Source organism: Pipra filicauda, unplaced genomic scaffold, assembly GCF_003945595.2.
Source record: "Pipra filicauda isolate LSUMZ 115617 unplaced genomic scaffold, ASM394559v2 scaffold1_size10287979_pilon, whole genome shotgun sequence".
In the NCBI taxonomy this organism is placed as follows: Eukaryota; Metazoa; Chordata; class Aves; order Passeriformes; family Pipridae; genus Pipra; species Pipra filicauda.
Genome location: NW_024104310.1, coordinates 1,616,699 through 1,629,508, shown reverse-complemented (window position 1 = coordinate 1,629,508; position 12,810 = coordinate 1,616,699). Strand labels below are relative to the sequence as shown.

The 12,810-nt window shown below is 37.8% G+C and overlaps 1 protein-coding gene across 9 annotated transcripts in view; it reads left to right on the top strand.

The window, feature by feature from the left end:
• The window catches only part of CREM (cAMP responsive element modulator), a 36,100-nt gene extending 24,294 nt beyond the window's left edge, over positions 1–11,806 (top strand). For 5 of the 9 annotated variants that reach the window (XM_039380726.1, XM_039380727.1, XM_027717264.2 and 2 more), the window contains 3 exons: positions 255–398; positions 8,857–9,013; positions 11,090–11,806. In XM_039380726.1, the coding sequence (XP_039236660.1) occupies positions 255–398; positions 8,857–9,013; positions 11,090–11,234 (446 nt within the window). In that variant the 3' untranslated portion in view covers positions 11,235–11,806. Of the gene's footprint in view, positions 1–254; positions 399–4,316; positions 4,423–8,856; positions 9,014–10,688 lie in introns of those variants that run through there. The other 4 variants (XM_027717263.2, XM_027717267.2, XM_027717269.2 and 1 more) reach the window with 3 other exon arrangements.
• The last annotated feature ends 1,004 nt before the right edge of the window (positions 11,807–12,810 follow it).

Here is a 12,810-nt window from a genome sequence, read left to right as displayed (position 1 = left end):
TTCATATTTCTGGAAGTAGATAAAATATGTTGAACATGGCTTTTTATCTGTTATACATATGGCATGTACTACAAAGCAGGCTTTATATTTGTGGAAATCAGTATTAACATTAAGTTTTATTGTACACTTGATCTTTAAGCAAGGAGAGGACCAGGAGTCCTATCAGACAATGTTTATTTGAAAAAGGGAATTTTGCTTTTTGGCATATGTTATCTCTTCCTATTGCCTAACTTACCTTTTTCTTTTCTGTTTAGTTACTATATCTCAAGGTGGTACAATCCAGACAGTGACAAATTCAGGAGCTCCTCAGCCGGGTGCTACCATTGTGCAATATGCAGGACAGTCATCTGATGGCACACAACAGTTTTTTGTTCCTGGAAGCCAAGTTGTTGTTCAAGGTATGTTTTATTAGTCCAATGCATTATAATTTTTTTCATATTAAACAATTTTTCTTAAAAGGTTTTTTACTGTGTTGACATTATTGCACTATTAAATACAATACTTATGGATAGCGAGATGAAAGATAGTCTTAGGAGGGGACTCAGGTTCTGTGCTCAGCAAGGCAGCGACTACTTTTGATTAAAAGAAGGAAATAACAATATAAAATCACTTTCTGCTTAGAATTCTCTTTGAATTCTCTTGTCCAGATTTTGGAGACATATATTTAATTGGAATATAGTTACTGTTACAGATTGAAGTGAGATGCTGAAGGTGCACCTCATTTAGTATATTAAACTAAATTATTTTTTTCAGCAGTTAATCTTATTAAAAAACAAATTCTGAAGTTCTTTGGATATGTTTAGTGCAGAATTTTCTTGCAACTTATGACTCTTGTCATTATTAGAGTGCAGATCCTTAACTGAAGTTAGTTTTCTCACAGAACAGCACTTTGAAGATCCTATAAAATGCACACATGAACTGAACTGTGAATAATGAATTCTTGAGACTTACTGTATTTTGTGCATGATGTTTTTCCTTCCACTATTCTCAGCCTTTTGGTAATGCTGAGGGAACAGGAGAACCAAAGGTGTCTTGGATTCTTATCATTATCAGGGAAATTGGGTAATGCTGATGAAAACCTTTGAAAATGGAGAAGAGATTTCTCTGTGGAGTCACTAAATTAGTAGCTATGGAGGATATAGGGGATTTTAAAAAATTTTTATTTTATTGACACACAGAAGTAGGAAGGGAGGGCTGTATGAATGCTCTTATAAGCCAAAACAGCTATCTGAAATAAACTGTGAGAAGAGCTAGAAAGGTGTTAAATATGTATTCATGGAGTGGATGAAAGTCATCAAATAAGTGTAGGCATGGATATCTGAGGTAGTTGGTGAAGTCCAGCTGTTGAAGGTGCTTATAAGCCAAAACAGCTATCTGAAATAAACTGTGAGAAGAGCTAGAAAGGTGTTAAATATGTATTCATGGAGTGGATGAAAGTCATCAAATAAGTGTAGGCATGGATATCTGAGGTAGTTGGTGAAGTCCAGGTTGAGGTGCTTTATTTTACCTGCTGTAGATGTTTGAAATAAGTTCTGTCTTTAGGTGGCTATTTCTCTTCCTTTGCTGTAAAGGTAGCCAAGAGTGTTAATAACAATAATAGCTTGTAAATATCTGAATTTGTTGAGACAATGCGAAATAGCAGTATGAAATTTGAGTTCTTCCATTGCCTCTGGTTAATTCTTTGCTGTAATACATCGTTGTCCCAAGACTTCTCAGAAGCATTTCAGGAAAGTTTTAAGACTATAATGTGAAAAACCCTTAGCCAAATGTTAGTTTTTATTGTGCAGAGAGTACTGTTATAACATCCCTAAATGTTATTATGAATACATTCTTAGCAAAGCCTTAAGACCCAAATTTGGCTGTCCCGCAACCAAATTTCTCACTGATAGTACGTTTTCTGAGTATCTTCTATGCATGTGCCTACACATCCCTTAAATCAGAGGCTTCTCCATCTTCTCCAGTGTTTTATAGGTATTGCTTTGATTCTTCAGAGCTTTGGGGTCAGGGCAGAGAGAGTAACTCCTCACCTATTTCCAAAAACTTTCCAAGTCTGTGAAGAGACACAATTTAAGGATTCTATCTGGCAGCATTTCAGTCCTTGGGAATTTCATTTGACCAACCTTCCTTTACAGACTCTTGGTTACATAGTAGTCCTTTGATGGGGCTACTCAGTCTCAGTGATGGGCTTGACGAGCTGGAATAGCTCATGAAGTGTCTTGCCTGGGATAGAAACCTTCAAAATGGATTGAGAGACAGTTACTGAATACCTGCCATATCATGTTTCTGGAAGCTTCTAGATACCTTTAATGACATTGATTTGTTCTCTGTCCATGGTCAGAGAAGTTGACTTCCTGGAATTCTCTGTTCCTTTGGCTCAAAGTCCAGTGCTTTAGTGAGGCTCGTGTTGACACAGAAGAAAAGCGCTACATATATATACAGCGAAAAGTACAAACCAAACAATACGTGAGCATGACCTTGAATATGACGAGAAGATAAAAGACTTGAAGTTACTATACATGCTATTGATATTGGAAAATGTTAAAAATAATAAATCTTTAGTTAAAAAAGGGTATATAAAAAGAGTGTGAAAGCACCTGAGGATGTTAACAGTGATGCAGCTGTATGCAGTCAACAAACCTGGGTTATTCAGGATGGGGTGAGACAATGGAATTAGGTGAATATACAGGTGTCTGAAATGTCCTTAGTACAGGTCATCTTACCTATGCTAAAAAGTCTGTAAGACTATAGTTATGAATATTTGTCATTTATGTACACTTTGTAGTTGAATGGTCACCTTATATTGTGATAGCACAGATTATAATAGGAAAAAACATTCTGCTTAGTATTTTCCCACTTATATATATGGTAATAATTTATAATTATTATGGATAGGTAGCACATAATTTTTTTGGTAATAATCATAGAAGTAAAGGAATAAAAAATATAACAAATATCAGTCTCAGGGCAGAAAGATCTGTTTCAGAATCTTTCAGATAACATATGTATTGATATTTTTTTCTAAAGTATTTGTTGATGAATCTCATGTAATAATGGATTACGTAAACCCTGTGCTTGATATTTCTGATAACCTGTGGTGGGAAAAAATATTAGGAGAAAAGTGCCAAAGGTGTTGATCCAACTGAGTAACAGTGCTTTTGCTACAAGTTTACATTTGTAGGCAAAATAAGAGGCAGATCTAATGTCTGGACAGTTTCTTAATACAGGTTAAGGGTTTTTTTGCTAGCTGAAGAAGAAGAAAATGTTTGATTATTAGTGAAAAATGAGCATAGAAAAGTTGTATAAAAAATCATTCTGTTGGGATCTATGTGTATTTTCATTAAATGGTCAGTGATATTTGAGATCTGTGGCTTGAATTTCTTGTGTGCTTCAGTTCTGATCTTCTGTTCATATGATCCTGAAGCGGTCCTGTAATCACAGAATGTTCCTTTTTCACATTGATACTTCCACTGTTGCCATCCAGCTTAGTTTCATAGTTGATGAATTACCAGTCTGAATTTATTTATTACAGACAAGGACCTTAGAAATTTGCCACGCCCTACATGCAGACCAGTTGGTCTGAAACTTATTTAAATTGATATAAGTAAGGAGGAACTCTGTAAGAGCTGATTTTTTTTTTTTATTTATTTTTTAAAATTAAGTCAACCAGATCTCTTGGACATATTTTGAAAAGGCAGGGAAGGGGGAATAGATAGCCCTTACCCAGAGTTATTGTTCTGCCTGAAATCGCTAGCATTAGGTTGACTTACTTTGTTGGAGCATTGTTTAATCTTTTCTGAAGCTTTTAACTGAAATTAAATGAGTGGGTTATTGGTAGCCTCACAAAGAAAGGAGCTCTAGCCTTTCATTTACCTATTTGTTATAGCTTATTAGCTTTCCTGTCTCGCATGTCTGACCAACAGAGTTCTCTGCCTTTTAGTGGAACTGCTCCAATCAAAACAGTTGCATGTCTGTTTAAAATTTCCTTATTTTCTATCCAGTCATAGCTTTATCATTTCAATTCATTCATGAGTGCTAGAGCCACATTTTAATTTCTGTCAGACAGTGCTGTGAATTTTCAGGCTGTACTTTACAGCCAGTGTTGTGGTGAGTGCTTTCTGTAGCTTTATGAATAATTCAGGGAAAAAGAACAAAGCTAGGATTATAAAAATATGGAAGAGGAAAAAAACCAAAACAAGTTTACTGGAAAAGGAATTCTTTGGGCTGCAGTTTCAGTGAGCTGTTCCAGTGAGAGAGCATATTAATGACAGTGGTAAGCAAGTGAGGTCACTGTGATGTCAGTGCTCTTGCTTGTAATCCTGCACATGCTTGCTAGTTTGGAACAGTTCATGCTGGGCTCTGGTAGAGGAGCAGGAGAATTGTGTGTGCAGGAGCTGATCATGGCTGTAACAGGAGATGAAACAGGTAAAAATTTTGTTCACCTTTTACATTGTATTTTTCTATGTCTAAGCAGATGTAGTTACTATTTGTGACATTTTCTTTTGAACCTGTTGCTGTAACTCTTTCATCTCTCAAAACTCATATAAATAGCTTCTATCTAGTTAGTGTAGGACTTCAGGGCAATTTTAATAGTTTCAATTGGAAAAAAAAAGAAACCAAAAAATCATTGTTAGTGCATGAGTTCTTGAAGAGATTAGTTCAGATAAATAGTCTTTACTACTTGAGGCAGAATTTTGCTGAAAAAAAGCCACCAGTCGTCTTTTGCATTTTTCTTTATTGTGAAGATAGTCATATATGCTACTATATTTATAGTTGCTTCTTGTTTTGTAAAAATGACGCTGCTTTTTTTTTTCTGTTTAGCAATAAACACTACAGATTTGATAGCCGTGGGCTTAAGCCTAGCTGTAAAGAAAAGGTGTGCATTGTTTCAGCAGTGTAAATAAACCCTGTGCTCTCATCATTAAAAAAATACTGAATGTAAATAAATTTGAGAGCAATAATTCTAAGTGTTGTAACGCCTGCTTGTTTTCTCCTCCACTGTTAAAATGGTCTGTTCCTCAGCTAATTGAGTTCAAAAGGCTGACGTCATTAGATTTCCTGGAATCGTGTTGCAGTAGGGAGCTGGAAAAGTTAAACTCCAAACAAGATACACATTGACGTCAGCTCCAAGTCATGCTGCGATTTAGTCAGTTCCTTTCTGCTTCGTCAATTGCCTCCGGCTGCTCGGCAGCTTTAACCCCTTCGCAGCCGGCACAGGCTCCTACGTGCTGCTGCTCGGGCTGGCGCACATTGTTTGATTAACCCGAAGATGAGTATCTTCTCCGAGTCGGTGTTTCTAATGCTCAAAGGGGTAATGATTCATGCCCGGTGTAGCCAGTTTAGTGGTGAAGTTAAAACCCCTTTGATAATCAAGTCCCACCATTATGACTCACAGAAGGGGAGAACAGACATAAAAATACATCAGGCTTTTTTTCTCCTGGATAGTCACTGAAAGAACTCGAGTTCGAGTTCTTTCCCCACGCAAGTGTGGGGATGCTCTCTAATGTTCAGCAAGCTACTTTTTCCAAGAAGGTATTGCTTTTTAAATTTTTTTTTAATTGTCAGAGCTTAATTTACGAAGTTTGTTGTACTCTTCTGGATGTGGTCTGGTTTTTTTTAGTAGTTGTTTTTTGTCTGTTTCTCTTCCTGTTAATAATTTTTCTTTTTGTAAGTCTCAACTGAAAGCTTCAGGTTTTCAGTGACTTTTTACTCCCTTGCAGTATTAAGGAGCTGAAAAAAAAAACCAGCAAACTTGACCTGGGGCAGTGTGTTAGGGAACTGTGCCAGCTGAAGGTTTGTTGCTTTGTTAATAACCTTGGTCCTACCTCTAGTGCCTTAGGAATTACTTTAAACCTTTGTGAAGTTTATTAGAAATGGCCGCAGAGGTTTGTCAGTCTGGATTAAGTGTGGGATATTTGTCTCAGATGCCAAAATGTGTGCTTCTCTGTCATATAGACACATTAGTAGATTTAAAATACCCTTGGTAAAATAGTTTATTCCCCCTCCTTGAAGCCCATGTCACCTTTCCCAAGGTATTTTTCTGGGGAACGCAGTGGCACTAACTTTTTGAGATACTATACAAACCACTTTGCGGTCTTTGAAAGTACTGATTTGCAGTGATGTATAATAAAGCACATATTACTGCTCAGCTAAAAGATATTCTGTCAATGCTATGCTTTTTTTCTTTTTTTAAAAGACAGTGGTGTCTGGGTTTGCAAGGTCTGTACCACCAGAATGGCTGTTTATCTGTGTTATCATGCTGGCAGGTTTATAAGTGAGACAACTGTTAAGCAGGGACAGCCACTACCGGGACCTGTTGTTACTTACAGTGGTGTTTGCTGATCCCGGCTGAGATATGGAATCACTTCTGCTAAGCCTTGCTGCACGTACATGATCACACTGAGTCCTCTTCACAACAGCAGCAGTAAGCCCTGTTCACTGCCATCTGAGTGCAAATCAAACAAAGACAACAAAGGAGTTGGTCTTGCCAGGCTGAGGTGACCTGGGTTATGGGGCTTTCCCCATGACTTGGTCGACAAAATGGCTTGCTTGGATTTCTAATTCATTATAGCTAATGCAAACTAAGACAACATCTCTTTTATGCCTAGTGATGAGGTAGAAAAAAGGTAGTTCTTAACATAGAGTCTATAAAATGTATGTAATGTGGCCAGCATAAAGGTGAGCCAGAAGAGTTGCTAACATTCCATTTTTATAAATAGTGAGCTGAAGTATCGTTCCATTGACGTGACTGTGGAGAACTTAAAGAAAGGCTTCAGTAATTCCCCTGTAGATGTACAAGACAACCAAGCCCTGTGTTCATGGCGGCTGCCTGTCAGCGCTCACAGGGCTGTTCTGAGCTGATTTCTCCCTCCCTCCCTCCGTCCCTCCATCCCCAGGGGATTATCCAGGTCAGTTCACTGGTCCAGTTCATCTTGTAGTTCCACAAACACTTTTACCCGAAGGATGGAGAGCTGGGGGAGGTGCAAGGGGTTTAAGCTGATAATGATTTCAGGACATGGCTGTGGAATTGTAGCCTAAACACAACTTCATCCTGTTTTTTTTATTTAATTAGCGAAGCACCTGCACTAATATAATAAGAATAATAGTATCTTTTTATTAAGTTTAGTTTTTCCCCCTGTAGTTGATGTTTCTTTATTTCTGTAGCTGTCAGCTTCCCCAAAATATTTGTGTCTACATTTTATTTTTCCAAGTTGTCCTAGTTTCAGCTGGGATAGAGTTAATTTTCTTCCTGGTAGCTGGTACTATGCTGTGTTTTGTATTTAGGATGAGAATGATGTTGAGAGCACACCGATGTTTTAGTTGTTGCTGAGTAGTGCTTGCACTAAGTTAAAGACTTTCCAGCTTCCCATGCTTTGCCGGTGAGTAGGCTGGGGGTGCACAAGAAGCTGGGAGAGATCACAGCCAGGACAGGTGACCCCAACTAGCCAAAGGGATATTCCATACCATAAGGCATCATGCTCAGCACATAAACTGTAGGAAAAGCTGGCCAGGGACTGCTGCTTGGCAACAGTCAGGGCATCGGTGGGTGGTGAGCAATTGCTTTTCATTTGCATCACTTGTTTTTCTTGGGTTTTATTTCTCTTTCTTTTAGTTATTCTCCTTTCTTTACATTTATTATTTTATTTCCATTATTAAATTGTTCCCATCTCAACTATGAGTTTTGTTACCCCATGCCATCAGAGGGGGGGGTGGTGGGTGGGGTGAATGAGTGGTTGTGTGGTGCTTAGTTGCAGGCTGGGGTTAAACCATGACACACAAGTTTTTCCATTATTTGAATATTGCTTTGAAGAATTAAAGTATGAATTAAGTGCAACATAATAGCCTTTGAAATGTCATCTTTTATGTTCCGCTGTTTTAATGAGAAAATTTGAAGTTCTTTTCTGTAATAATATAAAATATTTATAAAGAGGAACAGATAAGTACTTGCTTAGAATTTGAAGAGGGATACATTTTTTGTTTGATTCTTTTTTTCTACATCAGACAAGTCACAAGTGCTTAGGACTTTCACAGTGTTTTAAAGTTGAGGTACATCAAGTAGCAACAAAGTACATCAGAAATACAGAAATGAAGTGAGGCTATCAGAAAGGTATCAGTTTCAAGTAACATGTCAGATCAGCATTTAGCTTGGGGAGAGCTCAAAACTGGTAGGCTCAGGAGATGAATCTGAACTTTTGCCCTCTGACTTACTGTACAGCTACACTCCTTCCTGTGCAACCACTGCCACCTCCTCTTGCTAATGCCACAGCCTCCTATCGGTGGTCATCACGCTCCTGTCCTCATGAGCTCCTGTCTGTTCCTGTTCATTTTAGCAACAGCAGCTCTCACTGATTTTCCAAGGGTTGCCAAACTGCTGTTGTAAGAGAAGGAGGGAATGTAAGGCTGGTACTGTGACTATCACAAGGAAGGAGGAGAAAGTTGCCTACTGAAGCAGGTTGACTCCTGAAATCTGTTAGAGAACAGGGTAGCATATAAACCTCAGTGGCTGCAACAGCAGGGCCATCTTTTTGTGGGATTGTGCAAACAGGAAATAAGTGTGGATGCTTAAACTGTTTCTCAAACAGCTTTCTCCGTGTTGTCTGAAGAGAGCCATGTGGAAGTTTTCACAGGCTTCAGTCTGGCTGGCTAGTGGGGACACAATGCTAGAGCAATTTAAATATTTTACATGTGGAAATAAGCATTATTAAGGTAAAAAATATATTTGTGACATTACAGACCTGTGAAATATTCTATGGATTAGGGATCCCAGATAACTCATTGACAGAAATCTGTTATTTTCAGAGAGAACATATGCATAGTTATTTTTTGCCATAAAGTTTAAAATATGTTTCTTTTATACAGCTGCCACTGGAGACATGCCAGCTTACCAGATTCGAACTCCCACTACCACCTTACCTCAGGGAGTGGTCATGGCAGCCTCACCAGGGACTTTGCATAGTCCTCAGCAAATGGCAGAAGAGGCAACACGCAAGAGAGAGCTGAGACTTTTGAAAAATAGGTAAGACTATACAGCAATTCATAATCAGGTTCAAAAAAAACCCCAAAACGTTCTAATGAAATTTTCTTCTTAAGGTCATGAGCACTGCTTGTAATTGATGAAGGGAAGGCAGAAAATTCTTTCAGTCATCCCACGTCCTTACAGCATAGACTACTGGCTGTTGACTCTGGAAAGCTAGAGTTGACTGTATCCCCATGGATTTTTAGTTTGAAAATAGTATGGTAATGCAGAAATAAGTATCAGATATTTTTGTGATGATCCGGAGTTATGCTTTTTGTTGAATTTTAATTCCCCTCCTCCCTACTTCTGACAGTAAAGTGAACAGGATGGGCTTTTTCATTTTGAAACATCCCAGCAAAGAATTGGTTAGGAAAATATCTGAGGACCTCATTAGCAGCTGTCCATTAATGATGCTATGAAGAGGACTTATTCTAGGATGGAATGATAATTATAGACTTTCCTAAATACTTGACTACTGGGATAAGTTACTTTGCAGTGTCCCTGTCATTTTGTGAGGCATATTGTGTGAGGTGGCTGTATATTTTTTAATTAGTTGGCATGGACTTGACTGAATGTTGTAAATATCAGTCTTTCTCTGTGCATTCTTCTTTCTATTCTTAAGGGAGTCTGTCTTTTTTTAAATGTGTAGCCATCTCTATCATTGGCAGATTAGTAGAAGAAATATTCTGCTGTGCAGATCTCTAATACACTGACTAACCACTTGCCTTATGATTGAATGAATGGTATTGCTTTGCTCTCATGCCTGTCCTTTATTTTAAATTACTCATGAGAATCACTGCATTGCTGCGCTTCCTTTTGTTTCTCCTCTCTTCAGTTTTAAAACTAGTGCCTATGCTATAGCTCATAACTTGCTGAAACATTACTCTCATGGTTTGACAGTTTATTATGTTCCAAGGTGGTAAAGGAGTGGACTGCCAGTACTTCTGATATTTCTTCTGGAATTGAATGCTTGTTTAGTCACATGCTCTGAAAACACTATTTAAAGTGTTTAGCTTCAATATAACAGACTTCTGAGCAGAACTATGAGAATGGCTTCAGGCTATCATATGCCACTAACAAAAAATACAGACTCATGTGAATGTGCTCAGATGGCCAGTTCTAAAATGCTAATTGATTGTATTTGTTAAGGCTAAAATTTTACTGTACGTTCTTACCTTAAGGTAAAAACTTAGAGCACTTAGTAAGCTTGGCATCTAGCTTTTTATCTGAAGAGAGTAGTGTTATGCTTGTGTTTTCTGAAAGTAAATTCTTTGGGTTTGGTTTTAAGATTTTGATGGCAGAAGACAATGCTCCCGATAAACACACAAAATGGAATGTGACTGGAAGAAGAAATGCTGCTTTCCATCCTAATGTTTAGTACAATTCAAATCAATACATTATCATTTACTCACTATTTTTCTCAGTTCTTCTGTGTATTAGTTCCATCTGCAGATTTGGTGATGCTGAATTAGTTTCAGGTTCTAGTTGTTTTGAATTGTATTTTAACTATGTTATTGCTTTTGGCTGTTACCTTATGTTCTGTTTGTGCAATCCAGCAGTTGGTTGTTGTTATTGTTGTTATTGTGGAACCACAGGGATTGCAGGTAATTGCATTTATCCAGTCTTTGCCATATTGTGGCTGTTCCTGTAGTCATTTGCCTTGTATTGGTTCCAGGGAAGCTGCCAGAGAATGTCGCAGAAAGAAGAAAGAATATGTCAAATGTCTTGAAAATCGTGTGGCTGTGCTTGAAAACCAAAACAAGACTCTCATTGAGGAACTCAAGGCCCTCAAAGATCTTTATTGTCATAAAGCAGAATAACTGTCTTTCATTTGGACCTCGTTTATTATGAACTTTAATCAAGGCATGAGAGGAAGCAATTCTACAGATTGCCATATGAACTTGAGAAAGAGACACTTGAGGCCCTTGTGGAACCCAGTTTTGCTTAGTGTTGTCAGACTGATTTGGGAGATATTCCAAAATTTGGAATTCTGTCATAGTCTCCATACTCTGCTGAGCTTTCTAATGGCATGCAAATGGCTTTTTTGTTTGCACTTTTTACTTCTGCTTTTTGCAGGGAAGCTGCTAAAGAATGTCGACGTCGGAAGAAAGAATACATAAAATGTCTGGAGAGTCGTGTTGCAGTGCTAGAAGTTCAGAACAAGAAACTTATACAGGAGCTTGAAACCCTAAAAGACATTTGCTCTTCCAAAACAGATTAGTAAAAATATTTATTATACTGTGAATTAAGATATGTCCAGTTGCTTTATAAGACAATACATAGCCAATGTGAATTATGGCTTTCTCTTTGTGTCATTTATATTATATTCCAACTCCTAACATTCCTGAATGCTTTCCTGCTTTTTGTCAATTCATAGCTCTAATTTCAGGTTTTTCATGCTCCTCCCTTCCGTCTCCCAAGGAGCCAAATGTTAAAAAATATATCAGAGTAAAAAAGCGCATAATTTCTAAGAGCTGTTTCTTTGCCATATATTTACGTACTACTTTTTACATGTTACTGAGTGTCCTGCACATAGAAAATATTTTACAATTGTTTTAGATGAATTATAAAGATGATGCATCCAGTAATATGAGAAAATCAAACCACCCAAGGTATCTCAGGAAAGAGTTTATAAAAGAATGTTATGATTATATGTATGTATACTAGCATACTAGTCTACAGATGATTTTATGGCATATTTTTATATTAGTTGCTTTGTGGAAAAAAAGTATTGTATTGCTGTCACTGAGTGCCATGGTTAAAGATAGTTTTTAATAGAACCATGTTGTTTAACCTGTGTAGTGTCTGATTTCCTTTAAACACCTGGTTGAGCTGCTTTAAAAGCCATGAGTATCTGGAAGAGGACAAAGGAAAAAACCACACCTAAGATCATGACATGATGCTAAGCATATTGTAAATACTTGCAAGAAGCTCTCTGTTATATGGCTGCTATCTAAATTTTCTGTAGTCTGCAGAATATTTGATTTATTAGAGGTCTGTATATCAAAATTTAAATTTGCATCCTGAATACTTCACATTCTTGATTCTGTACACCTGTGGACAGTTGCCTATAGCAAAGACTGATGGTGCAGTTTTTTCACAATTTCAGCAAACTCTACTGAGTGATGATAAAGGTGTCCTAAAGAAGGAAACTTTCCAATAAACAGTAGCTATTTGCTGATTCACTGGGTTTTGAAATAGCCCACAGGTGAGAGCTGAAGATCTTTAAAATAAACCCATGTTTAAAGTAGATTCATCATGGCTGGGCTTCGCGAACGAAGGTTTGGGAAGGCTCTATCCACATTTGTTACAGGCACGCTGGTGGCTTATGAGGCCAATACGAGACAGACATATCCGATTGCAAAAGGCACAGCAGAAAGACTCCTTAGATGGTGTGTTCTGCAAGACACGGTTCTTTCTGCATTGCCTTTTCTCCTCGAGAGTGATCCTGCGTGTGTTCTCAAAAGTAGATTACAGCTCTTGTAAATACAGAATGTGCCACTTTCCATTGTGCTTTGAAAGAAAATAGTGCTTATGCAAAGTAGCTTCTGGGTATTTCTTTAATTCAGGAGTGATCTAATTGTTTGTTGGCCAGTACAGTCTGTGAGGAGAGTATTTGGGAGCTTTGCTGGAACTAATAGCACCATTGCCTTACTGATGTGGTAGGAAGAAAGGCTTGGTTCCTACTTAATTGGCTTTACTGAGGGGGGAGTGTGTGTATGTGGAGGGGGAGGAGGGATGGAATCATACTGAAGTCACTGAGACTTCTTAATTTAATTTAAACTGAATTTGCATTT